Source organism: Hemiscyllium ocellatum, chromosome 24 (assembly GCF_020745735.1).
Source record: "Hemiscyllium ocellatum isolate sHemOce1 chromosome 24, sHemOce1.pat.X.cur, whole genome shotgun sequence".
Classification (NCBI taxonomy): Eukaryota; Metazoa; Chordata; class Chondrichthyes; order Orectolobiformes; family Hemiscylliidae; genus Hemiscyllium; species Hemiscyllium ocellatum.
In genome coordinates this window covers 45,432,834-45,455,538 of record NC_083424.1, presented here as the reverse complement: position 1 = coordinate 45,455,538, position 22,705 = coordinate 45,432,834, and the positions used below count along the sequence as shown (strand labels likewise).

At 42.3% G+C, this 22,705-nt stretch overlaps 1 protein-coding gene across 1 annotated transcript in view; it reads right to left on the bottom strand.

The window, feature by feature from the left end:
- Positions 1 to 1,064: 1,064 nt before the first annotated feature.
- Positions 1,065 to 22,705, bottom strand: part of LOC132827386 (solute carrier family 2, facilitated glucose transporter member 11-like) — a 90,245-nt gene continuing 68,604 nt past the window's right edge. Inside the window, exons 7-12 of the mRNA XM_060844049.1 lie at positions 22,288 to 22,475; positions 15,943 to 16,053; positions 11,895 to 11,996; positions 7,275 to 7,350; positions 5,889 to 6,016; positions 1,065 to 2,139 (exon numbers count right to left, since the gene is read on the bottom strand). Of these exons, the coding sequence (XP_060700032.1) occupies positions 1,969 to 2,139; positions 5,889 to 6,016; positions 7,275 to 7,350; positions 11,895 to 11,996; positions 15,943 to 16,053; positions 22,288 to 22,475 (776 nt within the window). The 3' untranslated portion in view covers positions 1,065 to 1,968. The remainder of the gene's footprint in view (positions 2,140 to 5,888; positions 6,017 to 7,274; positions 7,351 to 11,894; positions 11,997 to 15,942; positions 16,054 to 22,287; positions 22,476 to 22,705) is intronic.

Genomic DNA, 22,705 nt, shown 5'->3' with positions numbered 1-22,705 from the left:
AAAGAGTGCAGGTTCATAACTCCTTGAAAGTGGAGTCGCTGGTGTATAGGATAGTGAAGAAGGCGTTTGGTATTCCTTCCTTTACTGGTCAGTGTATTGAGTACAGGAGTTGAGAGGTTATGTTGCGGTTGTACAGGACATTGGTTAGGCCACTGTTGGAATATTGCGTGCAGTTCTGGTCTCCCTCCTATCGGAAGGGTGTTGTGAAACTTGAAAGGGTTCAGAAAAATTTACCAGGATGTTGCCAGGGTTGGAGGATTTGAGCTATAGGGAGAGGCTGAGTAGACTGGAGCTGTTTTCCCTGGAGCGTTGGAGGCTAAGGAGTGACCTTATAGAGGTTTATAAAATCATGAGGGGCTTGGATAGGGTAAACAGACAAGGTATTTTATGTGGAGTGGGAGAGACCAGAACTAGAAGGCATGGGTTTAGGGTGAGAGGGGAAAGATATAAAAGGGACCTAAGGGGCAACATTTTCACACAGAGGTTGGAGCGTGTATCGAATAAGCTGCCAGAGGAAGTGTTGAAGCTGGTACAATTACAACATTTAAAAGGTATTTGGATGGGTATATGAATAGTACTGGCAAATGGGACTAGATTAGGTCAGTTTACCTGGTTGGCATGGATGAGTTGAACTGAAGGGTCTGTTTCCATGCTGTACATATCTATGACTCTATGATACCTTCAGCACATGAGTAATTTCTTCCTACAGTGTGGCATACAGATCAACACAGAATAACTCTAGAGGGGTCAAAAAAGTGGATAAGTTGCACCTTAACTTGTATATGTATTGTGTCTTTCATGTACAAAATGTTCAAACAGATTGTGAGAAAATAAAATCACGATGTCGTCGAGACATCTATAGGTAATTAGAGATCGCTAAAAGTTTGGTGGAAACATCTTTTGGGAGCAGGAAGAGAAATGGAGAGGAATACGTTGACTTCAGTAAAAAACAAAGACCTGCAGATTTTGTAAATCTGGAACAAAAACATTATTTGCTGGAGAATACTGGCTTCAATGTTGGCATGAAGACTAGGGAAATGTACAAAAGGCTTAAAGATAGCAGGTAAGGGTTACTCAGATAGATGGTCAAGGTCAGAGAGGAATTGAAGAAGCAGACAAGGGATTTTTTTTAAAAAAAGCATTACCTTGTGGAACGAAAAGTCAATGTATGAATAGTAACAGGTATTGAATGCGGTGGTTACGTTTCGAATAGGTTGGGATTGACTGGAGATAAGGAGGCCAGAACACAGAACATAAACAAAACATGGCTATTTCCTAACCTGACTTGCAGGATGCATTCACTCAGAATGCCATGAGTAACCCGGATGGCAGATCTCCCTATGAGCTTGGAGTGTTACTGAGTGCAAAGGTTGGTTAATTCTTGTCCAAAAGCCAACAGATTGCCTGTTTTGGCTCCCAGTCTGATACGAAAGCAATAAGGGAAGGTTTAGTAGATCCAGGTCAGGCTAGTGCTGATCTGAGGCTGATCACAAAGGTTTCTCAGAAGGTATGCTGGCATCCAGGAAGTAGGTAAAAAGTCACACACCTTGTTTGGTTGAGAACAGTCACATTCAAGAAGCTGAGAGAATACAGCTCATGGCTGAATTGTTATATTTATAATATTAAACCCTCTTTGAGAAACAAACTAATCTCCTACTCACATCATGCCTCAGTTAAAGCTAGAAATGGGCAGAATGGGTCGGTAATCTGATTTTGACATATTTAATCAACCCGTTCAACCCAACAGGCTGATTTCATTTTTGTTTTGGGCATGAGGATGCTAAGCTTCTCTCCCAAGGGTCTGAGGGAGAGGATAGGAAACAAAGGTTGAGTATTAGCATGAAGATGCAATTATAAACCCACACCTTCCCTAAATTCTGAACCCAGTGAAATGGACGATAAATAGGATAGCTCGATATCACAAGTGAAATCGTGCAAACACATGCATTGTATACAATTACAATATTTTCAGAAGTCACAACTTCCCCTCACAGGCTCCTTGAAGTTACGCCTGTAGAACTCCTCAGAAATTTCCAGAAAGGTCTTTCCTTTAGTTTCTGGCAGGAAGATTCCGATGAACAAGGCAGTGAGGAAGCTCATGCAAATGAATGGCACGTAGCAGAAACTGCCCAGTCCCTCCTGAAAGGCAGACAAAACAGTGAATACACTCAGGCAGATGACTCTGTTCGAAAGGGTGAAGTCAGTTTGTCATTTCCCAATCTTTCCTTTCCTCAAATTTCTCTATCTCATCAAAACTGAAAGAAATGTGGCTGCTATAAATCAGAGACAAAAACAGAAATTGTTGGAAAAGCTAAGCAGGTCTGGCAGCATCTGTGGAGAGAAATCAGAGTTAACGTTTCTGGTTAAGTGACCCTTCCTCAGAACTGATGGTAGCTGGGAAAATGTTGGTTTGTATGCAAAAGATACGGTGGGGGGAGGGGGTAAGGAGTGAACACATTTATTCAGACGATGCCAACTTCAACAAGGGAGATAGAACGTCCACCTTCTTCCTCAACCGAGGATTGCCTAGCACCATTGTTGACAGGGCCCTCAACTGGGTCTGACCCATCTCCTGTACTTCCATCCTCACCCTCTCTCTTCCCTCCCACAACAGCAATAGCGACCCTTTGTTCTTACCTACCATCCAACCAGCATCCACATCAGGAGGATCATCACCACTTCCACAGGGCTGGCATTACCAGACATATATTCTCCTCCGCTGCCTTGCCTGCCTTCCACAGGAGCCATTCCTCCAGGACATGTTGGTCCACGCTTCCTTCACTCCCAATGTCTCCCTACAGCCCCACGGCACCTTCTCCCACAACCGCTGAAGGTGTAATACCTACCCACTTACCTCCTCCCTCCTCAGTATCCAAGGGCCCAAATATACCTTCCTTCCAGGAGAAGTAGCACTATACCTACACTCCTCACAACCTAGTCTGCTGCTCACAATGTGGTCTCCTCTACATTGGGGAAAACGGAAGGGTAGACTGGGTAACCACTTCACAGAACACTTGTGTTCTACTTGCTAAAATGACCCTGAGGTTCCAGTAGCCTGCCACTTTAACACAATATCCTGTTCCCTGGTAAGCTCTGTCTCAGGCTTGCTATAGTGCTCAGGGAAGCTGGAAGAACAGCATCTCCTTTTCCACTTGGGGACCTTGCAGCCTTCCAGACTCAATACCGAGTTCAATGACTTTAGGGTTTGAGCTCTTCTATGTCCTTACCCTAACAAACATAAAGCAGGTTTTGTTATCACAGTCTGCTATTACACACTACCCAATGTTAGCCATTAACAGTCTCCATTAACAGCTACTCATCCTCCTAGCCAGACCATGATCGACTCGTTGTCTGTCCAACTGTTCTTCTCGCTCTTTGAGTTCTATCCCCACCTATTGTTTACTCCTTACCCGCTCCCCCAGCCTACCTTCTGCATATAGACCAAATTTTCAGTTCTGAAAAAGGGTCACTTGGCCCGAAATGTTAACTCTGATCTCTCTCGACAGATGCTACCAGACCCGCTGAGTTTTTTCAGCACTTTCCAAAGGTTCTCCACATACGCTTCGTGAATAGAGAGACCCTGCCTCAAATCCATCGCCTCCAGACAATTAAGCTCATCATCCAGGCCACCACTCCAGTGCAATGCTGCACCTTCCAAATGGAGTGTTCAACAGAGGTCTCATCAAAAATAACAAGCCCAGATCAGTGTTTGTCATAGAGCACAGAAATTCTGTACCCGAGTCTACATTTACCTCTCAGCCAGTGCCACGAAGAGAGGGGACAAATGTTGACAGTCTCCTTCTGGAATGCCACATACCTTGCATGATATAGACTTTCCATGCACCCAATGCAGACAGCGTATCCATCGCAGTCAGTTTAAGATAAGAAAAGGAAAGCATACAATGGTTTTTAGCCAAATGTATCAATCTAACCAGTTCACTACAGTGACCCAACCCAGAGCCCGAGAGACAGGACTAAAACTGCTCGGACTTCTTTCCTTAATCCGCTTTCTACACCAGGACAGAATTCCAGGCTTGATCACGCGGCCTCTAGTCTCGACCTCCATCAAATCCTTGATTTTCAGAAAATATTCTGTATTTTTCCACAGGTTGGAACAGATTTCCTAGCCCACGAGTATTAGATTGCTGTGCTTTCAACTGCAATCCACCTGTATCCAAGCTTCAATAAAAGGGAATTCTACCGGATCCTGCTCACTGCAAAACTTCACTGGATATTGACTTAACTGCACTGCAATTCACATGAACGAATGTCAATACCTTTGATTCTTAAATAATTCATAACTGTAACTTCCTTTCTTTCCTTTCCCGCGTGTACGTTGTGAACTATTCTACCCAGGGTTTGAATAACTTAATAAACCCCAATTTATTTTAACCCTAACACAACTTCCTGTGGGTCATTTTTAAAGGAAACGTCACTATCAGGGCATGAGGAAATACACCACCGCTGGTGGGGGAGAAAAAGAAGAAGTAAATTGAAACCCACAGAGAATACTGGAGAAACTCAGCAGGTCTGGCAGCATCTGTGGAGCAGAAGGAGCAGAGTTAATGATTTGAGTTCAGTATGACTCACCTTTAATTCTGAATTGTATCTTTCTTGGGTGTGGGTTGTGAGATTGATAGAACGTGGATCTTTCTGCAGAGAGTGTGTCAATAACTAATTCTTGCTCAATGCCTTGAAAGTCTGCTGCTGGGAACTTCTCAGGTGACTACATACCAAGGCAGATTTGGGAATAGGTATGAATTAGGAATAGGAGTAGGTAACTTGGCCCTTCAAGCGTGATCCCACCATTCAATAAGATCATGGCTGATTCCAAACTCCACATTCCCATCTATCCCCAGTAACCTACACAAATTAGGGAAAGATTTGATATCACATCACCCTTATCACAATTAACCAACATTGACTACAGAGGGACCTCGATTATCTGGCATTCAATTATCTGAATATCAGATTATATGTATAGAATATAGAACATAGAACAGTACAGCACAGAACAGGCCCTTCAGCCCACGATGTTGTGCCGACCATGTCAGGGAATAGAAGCACATGATGGGATATGACCATTATCTGGCAAGATCGCAACGTCCTGATGCCTGGCTAAACCATTATCTGGCATTCAATTATCCAAATAAAATACTCCCTGCCTGTGTTTTTCGGATAATTGAAGTTCCTCTGGACAGAGAGAAAAGAAAATGAAAGAGGTGCTTTCAGTTTATCCCTCGCTACTGTCTAAATAGGATCAAAGGATCTCTACAGTGTGGAAGTAGGCCATTCAGTCCATCAACTCCACACCAGCCCTCCAAAGATTGTCCCATCCATCCCTGCAACCCCCATGACCTGCACATCTTTGGACTGTGGGAGGAAACTGGAGCAGTCGGAGGAAACCCATGCAGACACGGGGAGAATGTGCAAACTCCACACAGACAATCACCCTCAGATGGAATCAAACCTGGGTCCCTGGTGCTGTGAGGCAGCAGCGCTAACCACTGAGCCACTGTGCTGCCAAGGTGGAAAGAGGCGAACTAAAGTCAACTGGTCTTAACAAACAGAAAAGGGAAATAACCAACCAGGCACTCAAGAGTGCTTCTGTACAACTCCCAGCTGTAGACTGAAGAGCAGCAGAGTCTTGGCAGTAGACTGCCTCTGCAATCATGCTAGATTACTCTACAAAGGGATAAGAGAATAGAGACAAGGGGAAAGGGTAGGATAGATTGCTTTCTTTTAAATTGGGAACAATTCGCTACAACATAGGAGCCCAAAAGCACGCAGAACACAACAATGTCTCAGTTGTCAGGAAGCAGTTTGTCAGCAATAGGACCACTTGTGACAATACTAACTTATATTTAGCTGGTGCTCAAAATACTTACAACGATAAATGGGAAAGTCATCCCAATAACTATAAGGTTTATCCAGAGCAGGGAGCCATTGATCATGTAGGCTGCAGGCCTTGCAGTTTGGTCAAAGATCTCCATTGGTATGACTCCGGTCACTCCAGCTAAGAGCAAAGAGTTCACAATAGATTTAGAAGTTGAATTGCATAAGCAAACTTCCCAAATGGAAAAAAAATAGTAAAACCGATGAATAAGATATACTGAGGCGGCCTGAATACTTCAGAATGGAGGACCGGTGTGACCAATACGTTCATTTCTAAATATTACTGTTTTGTGGTTTCTCCCCTGGGTCAGTGTTGGAAGTAACCATATATTCTTTAAGAGCAATTAACAGCAGGGAAACCATGATGTGGAGGAGCCGGCGTTGGACTGGGGTGGACAAAGTTAAAAATCACACAACACCAGGTTATAGCCCAACAGGTTTATTTGGAAGCACTAGCTTTCAGAGCGCCGCTCCTTCATCAGGTGGTTGTCAGGGAAAACATTCCCCTCACATTACAGTCATTATAACAACAACACAACAGAGCGGCAGGGTATAAAATGACCAGAAAGGAGGAACAGCAAACCAAATGGGTGCCAGTAACTGCTTGTGATTTTTTGCGCATTACCACTCACCAAATTAAGTGGTTTGCTTTCACAAATGATGATATTTGATGAGAACAAATATCATGTCCAAAACGTACTATACCATGGGCCCTATCACCTACTAAGATAGCTACCGTGTGTGGGATTCCTGACACTTTGTTGACATTTCTGTATGAAGAAACTGAGAGATTTCAGCGTGAGTTTATGGAGTATAGCTCCCAAATCTGCACATCAAAGGTTTAATGCAGAATTCTGTCATACACATTGCAATGCATTAAACCATTAACTTCTTCTCTGTAACTACACTGTGTATTGTTCTCCTTCCTTTTATTTTGTCTCTGACTGCTCTAAATATGTATATTTATTATTCTGGGCTTAACATGAAATCATAGAATCCCTACAGTGTGGAGGCAGGCCATTGGGCCCATTGAATCCACATTGACACTCCGAAGAGCATCCCAACCAGACCCAACCTCATCCCTCCATTTCCCGTGGCCAACCCACCTTGCCTGCACATCTTTGGACTGTGGGAGGAAACCGGAGCACCCGGTAGAAATCCATGCAGACATGGGGAGAGCATGCAAACTCCACACACACAGTCACCTGGAATCGAACTTGGGTCCCTGGCGCTGTGAGGCAGCAGTGCTAACCACTGGGCCACCGCGCCGCCCCCAGTGTTAAACTACGTTTTGCTTTCCCTCAGATGTCGTTATATTGTTGTATAACTGCAATATTTAGAGTTTTTTTCCTTTGTGTGATTGGAATGTAGTGACCTACCTGGTCCAATCCCAAAACTTAAGATGGAAGCAAAGATGCAAATCATGCTCAGGTATGGCATCCAGCTGACCTTGTCCTAAATGAAGTGAGACAGTGTCATGTAAAATCTGCAAGGTACATCTTTCTCATTTATAATTCATTGTTGTTTTAATAGTGCAACAAAAAAGCAATGACTTGGCCCAGAGAGCTTGAGTCAGCCAATTGTCTTTGAGTGACAGAAGCTGAGCTAAAGAAACCTACTCCAGCTCTGAGCTGGTTCAGCCTCGTTCAGTGGCAGGAGCACTCGTGAAGTGAAAGTCACCATCAACCTTAACCCACAGGACCACTGGGTCTCTCCACAGAGACAGAGAGAGAGAGAGAGAGAGAGAGAGAGAAGTGACAGGCGATGGGTTTAATCTGAGGGTGACCACAAACCAAGAAACAAGGTTGGGAACGTGAGGTCTTCATGGAGACTCCAGACAGAACAGGAATTGAAGTGTTGGTGTGAGCCTGAATCACAAACTAACTGTGGAGCTAACTGACCCCCACTGTGCTAAGCTACATCACTGATAGGTCAAATTCCCACCCTGGATTGCTATGCAATGATCCCTGACCCAAGCCCCTCATCTGGACGGTCTACTCAAAGTGCTGACCACACAACATTCTGCCCCGACATTCATAGGTGAGACTGATATACAAACAGTGCCCTCTGTGGGTGTAATAGGGGATATCAGCTGAGTGATGGAAGAGGTCATTGACAGTGCCATCAAGTGGTATCTGCAAATCACCTGGTCAGTGATGCTGAGTTTGAGTATCACCAGGGCCACTCAGCTCATGATAGCCTCGATCCAAAAAAGAGCTGAGCCCAGAGAGGAGGTGAAAATGACTGCTTTTGACATCGACAGGGCATTTGAATCTGCATGGCTTCAAGGGTCATACTGAAAGGTTCACTGGACTCAAAACATTGATTCTGAAAAAAAAGTTCTCTCTCCTTTGGAAAGAAGTTGAACTGGGTCATGCTTGAGGTACTGCACTACATGTTCTTAGATGTGTCTTTAAGAGGGATTTGTTCTGTCCTGTTTCTCTTGAAAGCAAATGTCATGAATCTGGTGCCAAGCTGTCCTCTCCATGTAAAACAAGCTAACTAGCTGTGGGTGTTTTTTGAAGTAGATGAAAGAAGCATGAGTGGGTGAGGTCAGGCTCACACTGATCCAGGCTTTCCAGGTTTTGCTTTCAGTTTGTGAAGCTGGAATTTTGGAAGACGACCCCACTCTCTGTGCTGTTGCAAAAGCTTGCCTTCTCTGCTTTCCACTGGGTTTGTGTTTTCCAGCTTTTGTTTCTATTTGCCCTTGTCAAAGGTGTTTATAGAATGCTGCTATAGTTAATGAGTACAACAGGTAATTAGGAAGGCAAATGGAATTTTGTCCTTCATTGCTAAAGGGATTGAGTTTAAAAACAGGGAGGTTATGTTCCAGCTGTACAGGGTGTGGGTGAGGCCTCATCTGGAGAACGGCGTGCGTCTCCTTACTTGAGAAAGGATGTACTGGCAGGGGAGGGGATGCAGAAGAGTTTCACTGGGTTGATTCCAGAGTTGAGGGGTTGGCTTTTGAGGAGAGACTGAGTAGACTGGGATTATATTCATTGGAATTCAGAAGAATGAGGGGGAATCTTTTAAAATTATGAAGGTAATAGATAAGATAGAAGGAGAGAAGATGTTTTCACTAATGGATGAAACTAGGACAAGAGGGCATAGCCTCAAACTTAGGGAGCAGATTTAGGACTGAATTGAGAAGGAACTTCTTCACCCAGAGGGTTGTGAATCTACGGAATTCCTTGCCCAGTGAAGTAGTTGATGTTACTTCAGTAAACATTGTTAAAACTAAGATAGATATTTTATTGAACAATAAAGGAATTAAGGGTTACAGTGAGAGCATGGGTAAGTGGAACTGAGGCCATGAAAGGTCAGCCATGATTTTATTGAATGGTGGAGCAGGCTCGAAGGGCCAGACGGCCTACTCCTGCTCTTAGTTATTATGTATTAGGTAAAAAATACAATATTTTGTTAAGTATTTTGACAGAGTTACAGTTAAGACAATTTTTTTTGTTTACAACCAATAATAACTAGGACCACTAGGTCATAATAGTAGAGTGGGAGGTGGCTGAGATAAGTAGTGGGCAGCTATTGATAGCTCTATTTGAATTATATGGCTAAGATACAGCATGAAGACAGGCCATAAGATGAGACAAAGTCTAGATATGTAAGAGACCGCAGCAATAATTTGGGAGAGAGTAGTGATAGAAAGTGGCAAAGGCACTACATTACTGAAAATATTCTGGCCGCAATCAAATAAGTAAAAGTAGCAAAGGTGGTACACTCATTGGTCATCACAGCAGGAGGATGGGACTATTAACAAATCAGAAGTGGCAAAGAGGACAAGAAAGAGAAAGATAGGACAGAAAATTGTTCTAATAATATACAATGCCTTTTGTAACTTTGATGTTCGGGGAAGCACAGTGCTATGGCAGGAATGGAGCCTAATTCGAAGGGCTCAAACATCAAGTTACGTATGAACATAAGAAATATGAATTGGGGTTGGTCACTCAATTCTGTAAGGCTGCTGTATCATTCAATAAGATCATAGTTAACCTCTACCTCAACACCCCTTCTCACATGATTCCCACTTTCCTAATTCTCAGGATTCCAAAAGTCTATTGATCTTAGTCTTGCAAATACTCAACATCCATACCTCTGTGTGGTAGTGAACTTCCACATCTCATAGCCCTCTGAATGAAGACATGTTTCAAGCCAGTCCTAAATAATTGACCCTTAATTCTTAAGTTGCAATGCCTAGCTCTAGACTGCCCAGCTAGAGGAAACAATTTCCCTGCATATACCCCTTTCAGTGAGATCACCTCTCATTGCCCTAAGCTTTAGGCCTGGTCTACTTAACCTCTCCTCAAAAATCAATGCCTCCACTCTTGGAATCAATATAGTGAATCCTCATTGTGCTCCTTCTAGGGCAAGTTTCCTTAGACAGACAGATCTAAACTATCAACAATACTCAACTTCTCACTCGAGTGCTCTCTTACTACAGTAAGACTTCCTTGTACTTACACTTCAACCCTTTGTTAAAAAAAAGTTAACAAACCACTTCCTAATTGCTAAGTTTACCTGCTTAATAACAGTACTACTGTAATTTGTATAGATGGTTCCTCAGAATAACAATCTTTCACAGTTTGTCATCTTTCAAAAAATAATCTGCCTTTACATTTTTCCTACCAAAGTGGCTAAGCTAATATTTCTCGACATTATACTTCATCTGCTGTATTCTTGCTCATTCAGTTAAACTATCTTTATTCCTTTGCAGCCTCTGTACATTGTGCTCACAAGTTACTTTCCCCCTGACTTTGTCATGTAAGTAAACTTGGATGCATTGCACTTAGTTCCGTCATCCATTATGAAAAAGGGTTAACATGTTCAGAGACTTTGAAAAGATCAGCTGCCCAGATCACACAGTGATGGGAATTGGCAGAAAATTTCAGCCAGTGTAGGTTACTGAGACCAGCTGGCTGTGAACTGGCATTAGTGACGTTATTCAGTATGAAAGGACGATACCTCCTTGGACAATATCCTCAAAAAAGTAACAAGAACTTTCAGTATAAAGCACTTTCTGCACACATTTATTTATTCCTCACACTGATCTGGTGGAGGATTAAAAGCGTTCAGTGGATTTCCTTGTAAGGAGAGAGTTTCCCTGCCTGCAAACAGAAGCCATTTAAAGAAATGTGACCCTGGTCATCACTATCCCATTCTGAAAATCAACCCAGAATTGGAATGTGCAAGACATTCTTGTTTCAACATTCCTGTCTCTCATCAACTGAAAATCATCTCGTACCAGGAATCACAGAGTCACACAGCACAGAAGCAGATCCTTCGGTCCAAATAGTCCATGCCGACCCATGCTCCCAAACTAAACTAGTCCCATTTGCCTGCGTTTGGCCCATATCCCTCTATTCATGTAGCTCTCCAAATGCCTTTTACATGTACCTGCATCTAACACTTTCTCTGGTAGTTCAGTCCACATACGAACCACTCTCTGTGTGAATAAGTAGTGCCCCAGGTTTCTTTTAAATCTTTCTCCTTTCACCTTAAAAATATGCCCACTAGTTTTGATGACCCCCACCATCCGTTTCTCCTCCCACCCAGAGAAAAGACCGTTGCTGTTCACCTTATCTATATCCCTCTTGATTTTATATATCTCTATAAGGTCACCCTTAACCTTCTACACTCCAGGGAAAAGCACCCTGGTCTATCTAGCATCTCTTTATAACTCAAATCCTCCTGTCCCAGCAACATCCTGGTAAATCCTTTCTGCAACTTCTTCATTTCAATAGTATACTTCCTATAGTAGGGTGACCAGAACTGCACACAGTACTCCAAAGTGACCTCACCAATGTCCTATACAGTCTTAAGATGTTTGAGAATTTTGAACCTACTCCATTTCAGCAACTGTTCCCATTAATGTAAACACAATCTTAAACGACATGCAAACACACATTGTCCTGAAACTGGGAATCACATTCTGAAAATATACGAAATCCAACCTTTCTTTTAACAGTGAGAAAGAGACTGCAACTCACCTGGAGAGTGAGTGAGATGGTGAACAATATCCCACAGCCAACCATCAAACTGTAACCTCCCATAAGAAGCATTCTGCGACCAATCCGATCAATAAACAGGTTCTGAAGGAGAAAAATCACAGAATTGCTCATCCCTTCTTCCACAACCTATTCCAGAGAAGATAATAAACCGTACAGTATGCTACAAACTCTGTCAAAATGACTATTTTATGCAGATAATAGCAAAGCGTAGAACCCAGCATAAACCCAATCTATACAGATGAGGATAGGACAGCTGATGAGGTTGATATGGATTTCAGCAAAGCCTTTGACAACGTGGGAGACTGATAAAGAAGATAAAAGCACATGGAATCCAAAGTCACTTGGCAAGTTGGATCCAAAACTGGTTGAAGAAGGCTGTTTGTGAGACTGGAGGTTAGTGACCAACGGCACAGGGATCAGTTCTGGGTCTCTTAATGTTTGTTGGATTTGTTGTTGGTCCAGTCGCTGAGCTGGTAGGTTTGTTGGCTGATGTTTCGTACCTTTTCTAGCACATCTCGCCTGTAGGTGTTTACAGAGAGATGCTGAAACAAGCAAGAAAATGGGAAACCTATGCCAACTGCTCGAGTGTGACCTACAAACAACTCCGCTTTCTTCACAGATGTTTAAGAAATCAGGTATTCAAGGCAGAACAGTACAGCAGCGCTTCACAGGAGGCAACACAGCACTGTTGTTATTACCCAGAAAAGGGATGAAACTCCTGCCAACAAACCTACCAGATCGGCGAACAGACCTACAACAGATTTCTAATTGTTTGTGTTATACATAAATAATATAGGTGAGAAAGTGGGGGAGGATGATAAGTTTGTGGATGACATGATTAATAGTGAGGAATAAAATGTTAGGTTACAAGAAGACGTAAATGGATTGGTCCGATGGGCAGATCAGTGGCAGGTGTAATTTAACTCTGAAAAAGTGTGAGGTGATGCGCTTTGGAAGAGGTAACAAGACAAGGAAGTACTCAATGAATGGCAGGAGACAAGGAAGTTCAGAGGAACAGAGAGGTTAATGTCCACAGAACCCTAAAGGCAGCAGGATAGGTCAATATGGTAGTTAAGGAGGATAAGGGACACTTGTCTTTATCAGCTGTGGCACAGATTATAAGAACAGGAAGGTTTTTGTTGAAGCTGAACAAACTTTGATTAATCCCAGGCTGGAATACAGTGTTCAGTTCTAGACACCATCCTATAGCAAAGATGTGAGAGGGGGTGCAGGGGAGATCCATCAGCATGTTGTTGCCTGGGATGGATCAATTTAGTTATGGAGAGGCTGGATAAGGTCAGGTTGTTTCCTTTAGAGTAGAGAGAGTTTAGGGGGGACCTAATTGAGGACCTCAATATAAAATTATGGGGGTCATGGATAAGGTGGATAGAAAGGGTCAATAAGGGGACATGGTTTTATGGTGAAAGGCAGAAGGTTTCAGGGGGACCTGAGGCAAGGATTTTTCAGACAGAGGGTGGTAGAAATCTGGAATGCAGTCCCTGGAGGACAGTAGAGGAGGGAAACCACACAACCTTTAAAAAGTATATGGATGGGGACCTGAAATATTATACCGGCCAAGTGCTGGAAAGTGGAATCAGTAAAGTTTGATCAGCACAAACTCAATATATCAAAGGACTTCTTCTATGCTGTGTGACCCTATGATCCATGATGTAGCTATGGCCCAATTCTGAGTTGGTATAGTCTTTTGGATACTTCTACAGTTTGAAAAATAGATTAAATTATTCAGGTATTGGCTTTGATTATAATGAAAATCCAGGTTTTAACACCATTCAATATTAAGTTACAGTCTGTACATTCACACACCAGCATGGTACTATAATGTGGTGCAGTAATACATGTGCATGTTGACCTGAGACAGTTTAATAACCAGTTCACAGCCTAGCCTAATCTGAACTAATTCAATAATCCTGTCAGTAATCTGGTCATACCTGGACCAGTGCAGTAATTCATGCACAATTTGATCTAGCACAATACAGTGATTCATTCACAGCTTATGACAGTAACAGAATACACTGTCACTAAACAATTTAAAAAACAGTGGACGAAACTGAATACACTATCCAGCTATCCAGGCATGACACTCCATTGTAAAATTCTATTGTTTCCTGAAAAAGCCCTGGGCATTTAGCCCCATTACTCAACATGGAAGTTTATTTAACATGTAAAACATTGGGTGAAAAAGATTTTGTGACTTCAGTCATGACTAATCAGTTATGACTGCAATGAAGAGTTCAGAGTCTGTCACAATGAATCTGCTCATCATTCATGCTGAACTGATAAAAATTATTACAATTGGTTTGATCTTCCATTTACATTAAATGACAGTCAAATAATGCAACTTGGTTTTCAGACTCCAACTGGCTGCAGAGGGCAGAGATAGAGAAGAATAGAAGACCTGGAGTGATCTGTCTTTGCTTCTGTGGTAGGAACTTTGTATATAGTGCAGAAAGTATTTATAACAAGTGTTTATCTCATGGTGAATCTCCTCTGCACCCCCTCCAACATAATCATATGTTTACTATAGTGCTGCGGCTAGAATTAAATACAGTATTCCAGCTGTGGCCTAACTAAATCCCTATCTAGCTCTAACATAATATTCCAGTTCTTATAATCTATGCTAGCATTTCAGCATTCCGCTTCAGATACAACTTTCAGCATCGAAAGACAAGATTCTCTCACATCTACTGCACTACTAAAAATATTAGAAAAGGGGAATGTTTAATTGGTCGACTTGTAAAATTATCCTAACACTTTCAAACTCATAAAATTACCCTCTACCAGTCTGAACTCTGAAGCTTTACTTCAGTAGCTTAATTTAGTGTTCACAGTTAATGTTTTCTACATCCTCAACAATCCTTAAATCCCTATAAGATCACCTTTTAGATTTTCAGAATGGAAAGCCACAGTCTATTATCTTTTCTCATAACTCACAACCACTGGCACTGGCCACCAGTCTCTGCATCTAACGCATCATCCTTAAACACTTCCACCGACTCCAACTGGATCCCACCACCAAGAATATGTTCACCTCCCCACCCTCTCTACCTTCCGCAAGGACCGTTCCCTCTGCCAGTCCTTGGTTTGCGCCACTCTCCCCACCAACCCCCCCTGAACCCCCAAGTACCTTTGCCTGCGACCGGAAAAGATGCAAAACCTGCTGGTACATCACCTCTCTCATCGCCATCCAGGGTCCCAAACAGTCCTTCTAAGTGAGACAGGGGTTCACCTGCCTCTCCTCTAACCTAGTTGACTGTATCCGGTGCACCCAATGTGGTCTTCTCTACATCGGGGAGACCAAATATAAACAAAGAAAATGGTTCGCCAAGCATCTCAGCTGGACCAGCAGGGGCCAACCAGACCTCCCAGTCACTGCACATTTAAATTCTCTTTCCCATCCCTTTCCAACATGACCATCCTCCTCCATTGCCATAACGAATCAGATCGTAAATCAGAGGAACAACACCTCATCTTCCGCCTGGGCAGCCTACAGCCCAGAGGACTCAACATTGAGTTCTCCAATTTTCAAATAACCTCTCTTCACATCACCCAACCCGCTTCCCTCCAGTCCTCTCATCAACCCTTCCTTCTAGCCGCCAACCCGATTCATTCCTCCCATTGACCAACTGGATTGTACCCTCTGTCTTCACCTATCCCCACCTCACCATCCTGCCCCCCACCCCACTTTATTTGCAGCTCCCCTTACACCCACTCCCCCAGTCCTAAAGAAGGGTTACAACCAAAACATCAACTTCTCCACCTCCTGATGCTGCCTGGCTTGCTGTGTTCTTCCAGCCTCCTGTCTGTCTCCAGCTATACAAGTGCAAGCAGATGTTGCCACCATTATTTACACATCTGTCTTTTTTCCTGATGTTCAGAAGCAGATACAAAATTCAAGGTGTGGTATGACTTGTAACAAAAAAAAAGACAATAAGCAAATAAACTAATGTGTAAATTAAAGAAGGATTTGCTCCAGGGTGAAACAAAGCAAAATTAAAGAAGTTCCTACACTTGTTACTGCAGTGATGAATTCACAGCACCCAGTTCCAATTGTGACATACTGGATCTTTTCATTGGGAATTCCTGCAGCACTAAACACATACACAGCGTAGAAATACATCTGGTGAGAAAATAAAACAGTATTAAACTCTGAGACCAACAAAATATACACAGGCTCTGCAAATAAAGTGACTATGTAGTAAAATGTGAACACAGGGCTTGCTGTTCGCTGTACAATACTGTCTGTATTTCCTGTGATATCTATTGTTTAATATAATGCACACACAGTCTGCTTTACCACATATACAGGATCTGCTATCCCTCGTGATACACAGGGTGATATATATACAGAGGAACCTCGATTATCTGGACGAGATGGGCGGGCACTATTTCGTTCGGATAACTGATTGTTCGGATAATCGATTTTAGGGGAAGCCATGCTGATCTAACGCTGTGCTCTACCAGAGAATTTGTTTAAATCTATAATTTTAATCAGTCTGCCATTTAAACAAACTAACTTTTGCAGTTTGCAAATTACAGGTTAAAATGAGAAGAACTAAACCCTTACCATAAAATCCCAACATTAAACAAGGTCGCAAACAGCTTCTACGATCGCAGGACTATTGCCAGCATCAGTTCCTGGGAACTCAGTCCCGCGACAGAAACCCCGCCTCACACATGCGTTTATGTTCTCAGCCTTTTTTTTAAAAAGAATAGCTCGGTAAAGTGCCGGGAATATTGTAAAACACTTCCTTTTGCAAAGGGCTGTTAACAACCCTTACCTAAAAATATCCGGTCGTGATGCTTGAGCTGCTTGTGTTTCTTTGTTTGTGCCAGCGTTTTCACATGTCCTTCAGTACAGGCAAATCGAATATACTCACCTCTTTGATATAAAGTTTTTGCAGGACCTTGCAATCTTCTTCGGATAATCCAATCTTCGGATAATCGAGGTTCCTCTGAGTGAATGAGCTTGAGTGAGTGAAGGAGGTCAGGGGTTGGAGGGTGAGTTAAATGGTTAAGGGTAGAATGACATTTGGACAAATGACACCAGACAGGGAACTGGTAGTTAGGGGAGCAAATTGGCAGCTGAGCAGAGGCTAAGGGGCAGGTGGGACAGGTGTTAGGGTGACAGGTCACTGAGGGGGCAGGTGGGTCAGCCATGGGGATGTCGAGTCGTGAGGATCCCTTCACAGTCTTAAAAGACCTTTAGAGAAAAGACCTCTGCTTGTTCAGTATTTCCTGATAGTTGTATTTTTAATAATTCATTCACAAGATGAGGGTGTTGCTTGCTAGGCCAGCATTTATTGCCCATCCCTAATTGCCCATGAGGCTGTTAAGAGCCAACTGTATTGGAGCAAGTTTGGAGTCATATGTAAGCCAGACCAGGTGAGGATGGCAGATTTCCTTCCTTCAAGAAAATTAGCGAACCATTTGGGTTTTGCTGACAATTGACAATGGTTTCACAGTCATCATTAGAGCTTTAATTTCAGATTTTTATTGAATTCAACTTTTACCATAAGCCTTGGGAACCCAAGACTCGGGTCTCTGAATCAAAGGCTCCTGCCCAAAATGTTGATTTTCCTGCTTCTTGGATGCTGCCTGACCTGCTGTGCATTTCCAGCACCACTCTAATCTTGTCTCTGGATCAACAGTCTAGCAATACAACTGCTAGGCTATTACCTTTCCCATTCAGTTGTACCCTCACCTCATTTTTCTTTTTTATTAATACACTTGTTGGGTGTGGACATTGCTGGCCAGGACCAGCATTTATTGCTGGTCCCTTGTGAAGATGGTGGTGAATTGACTTGATCTGCTGCAATCCATGTTGGTAGATCCATTATGCCATTAAGAGGAGACTTCCAGGACTTTAACCCAGCCACAGCAAAAGATTAGCGATATATTGCCATTTCAAGCTGGTAAGTGGCTTGGAGGGGACTGTGCAGATGGTGGTGTTCCTATTGTGTGATATAATGCTTGTAAACCTTTAATAAATCAACTCCAACACTTCAGTGTCTTTGCTGTTGTACTGAGATTTGCAACTCTGCATAGTACAGGTACATAATCCTTTGTCCAAAATCCTTGGGGTCAGTTGTTTTTTGGATTTCGGAATTTTTTGGTTTTCAGAATAAATGATATTTCACAGTGAATTTTTTTAAAAATCTTACCGAACAGCAGACCCACACGTGACAAGAACGAGCATTGAGACACATTTGACGCCTGCCAGTGCTGAGCCACGCTGCCATGTCACATCTGAGTGGCATGGGTCAAGTGGGTGTAGAGTTGGGTCACCTATTCGCACGCCAAACAATCTTGTTATGGAGAAAATCTTCGGATTTCGGAGCATTTCTGATTTCAGAATTTTGGATAAAGGATTGTGTACCTGTACGTTGTGTGGTCAAATCAAGGTTTATATAAGTTTGATGCAACTTCCCTGGTTCTGAATTTTCTTTTTTCTGGAAACATTGTGTGCATTTTAACGGTTTTGTTACACTATCATTTTTGATCATTCGTGAATCTTTATACTAGACCACCCGGTACATCTACCATGTAAAGATACTTGTTCCCAAAGTAGAAGGCAGCCTCCCAGTTCCTCCTATGAAATTGGCACCATCTCATGGCCTAACATTGACATTTATTTGCCATTTAAACATGTATTCTGCAAGACTTACTTGTAATCTGCCATAGTTTTCTTCAGTGTTAACTACAATCAATCCCACCTTAGCATTAGTGCTATTTTTGATAAAATACTTCTAATGCCCAAGTGCAAGCCATTTAATACTGCACAGTTGTGAACCCTGTGGAACAGCAATTCCCAAATTTGGCTAGTCTGAGTAGTACCTTTAGCTCCTCCTCTCTCCTTTTTGATGTAACCAGTTTGGAGGAAGAAAGGAGGAGGAAAAATAGTGGAAAGGGGTTCATTAGTTAAAGAACAGTGCAGAACTTCAAAAGAACATTAATAAATTGGTGGAGAGGGCAGATAGGTGACAGATGAAGTTCAAACTAGATAAGTGAGAATTGAAACAAAGAACATGGAGAGGCAGTATAAAATATTCTAAAATCTGTGCAGGAATACAGCCACCTCAGGGGGCTATGTTCATAAGTCATTAGAAGTAGCAGACCAGGCAGAGAGCTGTTAATAAAGCACACAGAATTTTAGGCTTCATTGGTACAGGCATAATGTACAAGAGCAGGGAGGCTATGCTGAACCGACAGAGGATGCTACTTAGACCTCAGTTGGAGCACTGTGTACAGTTCTGAGCACCACACTTTAGGAAAGATGTGAATGCATTGGAAAGAGTGCAGAAAAGATTTACAAGAATGGTTCTAAGGTTGAGAAATTTCAGCTAGGAGGACAGATCGGAGAAGTTAGGACAATATTACTTCGAAAGGGTATATTGGTGGAAGTTTTCAAAGTCATGAGTGATTTGGAGAGAGTAGACATGGAGAAACAGTTCCCATGTGTAAAAAGCTCAAGAACCAACAGGCATGATTTTAAAGTTAAAAGAAGCAAACGTGAGGTGAGGAAAAAACCTTTTCACATAGCGAATTGTCTGCGTCCGGAATGTGTTGCCTGGGCGTGTGGTGGAGGCAGTTTGATTTGAGGCATTCAAAAGGCTCTTGGATTATGATTTGAATTGAAACAATGTGCAGTATTATAGGGAAAAAAACTGAAATTTGGCACAAAGTCAAAATGGCCTCTTACTGCACTGTAAAATTATGATTTTGTGAAATGCACTATCTTCTTCTATTGTTCGTTACCTCAGAAAAAAAATTAATAAGGTTGGAAAGCAAGGCCTTTCCTTTTGAAATCGAGTTCACTTATTCCTCATGTTCTCAGTTTCTAGATGTTTTTCTACTGCATCAGAGTAAAGATGCCAATATAGATTCACTTACAGAGCTTAATTATTCCTAGACTTGCTTGATCTCCTTTTTAATTGCAGAAGTAATTCTAGCAGTCTGTCAATTATGTGACACAATTCTCCTTTCTATGTACACAAATATAATCTATCCTTGTCATAAAACACTGTCTTAACATTACTTGCATAAATATCTTTTCAAAAATTTGACAATTGCGAATTCTTATCAATCAAACTCTAAGGCACTGAAAATAAATTATTAATAATGTGAAGTCACATTCTTTTAGGCATTAACTGTTGATAGGGATTTTCTAAATGCCAAATGCAATTTTCTTTTAATGTTTTTCTTTCTGCTTCCCTTCTCTCTTATTTCAATCTTTCTTTCCGTTCCTTGTGTTCCTCTTTCTACGACATTGTATTCATCCTGTGACATTAGCACATGCCTCTCTGTTCTCCCTCGGTGTAGCTCTCAGTTCTTCGATCTTAAAAGGTTTCACAATTACATACAGTCATACAGGTCTACAACAGGGAAACAGGCCCTTCGGTCCACCTTGCCATGCTGCCCAGTTTTCACAATTAATCTAGTCCCATTTGCCTGTGTTTGATCCATATCCCTCCATACCTATCCTATCCGTGTACCCATCCCAATGTTTCTTAAATGACAAAATTGTACTCCGCCTCCACCATTACCTCTGGCAACCCATTCCAGATACTCACCACCCTCTGTATGAAAACACTGCCCCTCTAGACCCTTTTGTATCTCTCCCTTCTCACCTAAAACTCCTGCCGTCTAGTTTTAGACTCCCTTACCATGGGGAAATGCTGTTGGCTATCTACCATATCTACTTGCCAGAGTTTTTGAAATCCCAGCTCACATTTCCAGCCACTTGCCATAGTCAGAGTCATTTAGGATACAGAAAGTATGCCCATTTCAGCTCCCCACTGAATAGTGCAGTCCTTCCCATTCTCCCCCTGGATCCTTATAGCCAGGCAAACTTATTTCCATCACTGTTGATTTAGATGAAACCCTCCACAATGACGAGAGAACCCACAAAGAAAATGTAAAAACCTAAACATACACAAGCATGTCAAATGGCAGGCACAATTAGATGCAGTGTCACAGCAAAGTTAATGTCAATGTGATAACAGGCACTGCTCCCTGGTAAGCTGTACAAAGACACTATAATGGGCAGCCACTCAACTCCATCATACTTGACTCATTAGATAGCTGACTGAGGTGAAGTAACTCAAGCAACACAGGATATTGTTGGAAAGAGTGCAAGAGGGTTTGTTCCCAAGTCTCAGAAATAAAATTCCATAGTAGAACTATTTTTTTTCCCTCTCTGGCAATAAACTCCATGGTGCACAATGGTCAGCGCAATCTTTACCAGTCACTGGCATTGCCACTTCATTGAGATATGCATGGTTACATAAGTTACATGGTCATGCAATCTTGAAGATGGTCAGTCTGTTTGTGTTGGAGCCATTATCTTTGTGAGCAAAGCCCCAGGTTACTGACCTCATGAATGTTTGGTAACATACACAGGATCTCTGCTATCTTTTGTCATGCGGTGTTGCCCTGTAACCCTGTGAATTGCTGCTAATCATCAAGTGCTCATTCAATTTGAAGGTACCTATTGAATGTGCTTCGACCCGCCTTTCTAGCATTGTGTTCCGGTTCGTATCAACCTGCTTTATATAAAAAAGTTCTCATTTCTCTTTGGATTTTTTTTTGCCAAATACTTTAGAGTTGGCTACTGATCCTGCAGCTAGCAGAAGCATTCTTTTCTGTCACCACACTCTATGTTCTGTATATTTTATTAAATGTTTCCTTAAACATTCCTGCTCTGAGTAAAATAATCTTATTCCGATCTCTCCACATAATTTTATTTTATTTACTGTAGTCACATGTACCTAAGTAGAGTGAAAAGCTTTGTTTTGCAAGCATTACGGGCAGATCATTGCAAACAAGGACATAAAGATCATAGGGTGCTTAGACACAGTGAGGCATACAGGCTATATTGCTCAGCAACTGCACTAAACAATGACATCCCTCATCATTGATGTCCCTCCGATTTAACTCCACTGTCTTCGCATCCTTTCTAACGTGTGATGTCCTGAAAAGGATACCACTTCATCTGAGGCCTAACTGGTGATCTGTTACAATTTACCACAATTTCCTTGCTTTTGCACTCTATGCCTATATTATTAAACTCCAGGATCCATTCTGCTTTTTCACCATCCTTCATAGCTTGTCCTGCCACCTTCAACAAGTTGGAAAAGTGAACCTCCAGATCTCTCTGTCCCCGCACCCTCTTTAAAAATTGTGTCACTTAATTCATAGAGTTTTTCCTCATTCTTCCCACCAAAATGTATTTTGAAATGCAGTCACAAGGAAAAATTAAAATTTCACCACACATAACTAGTACTACACGAACAGCACTTGCTTTTACATTTCCAGTTGTGAGAAACATTCAGTGGATGTCATTCCTACTTACAGCATCGTTCCCACTTAACTGTATGGCACTACCCAGCACCAAGGTGATGATTAACTGCCAACGAACAGAGCGGTCTTGGAACAAATCCCACAGTCTTTTTGCACTTTGACCTTTGAGTGCAGTTTGCTCCTCCAGAAGTTCATCCATTTCTGTCGTTAAGTCAACATCGCCACGTAATCTCTTCAAGGCTGCAGAAGCAGAAAGGCATGTTAAGTGAAAAAAGGCATAAAAAGAATGGCAGAGGGAGGGCAACATCCCATAGGAGAGCTCCTTATGTGTTTTGGGGCACCCACCCAAGATGGTATTAGGCTTTGTGTCCACTTCCTGGCCTTCGCCCCCTCTCTGACTTACCTCATGGACAGACAAAGATTTTACAGCACAGAAGGCGGACCTTTGGCCTATCATGCCCTCACTAGCC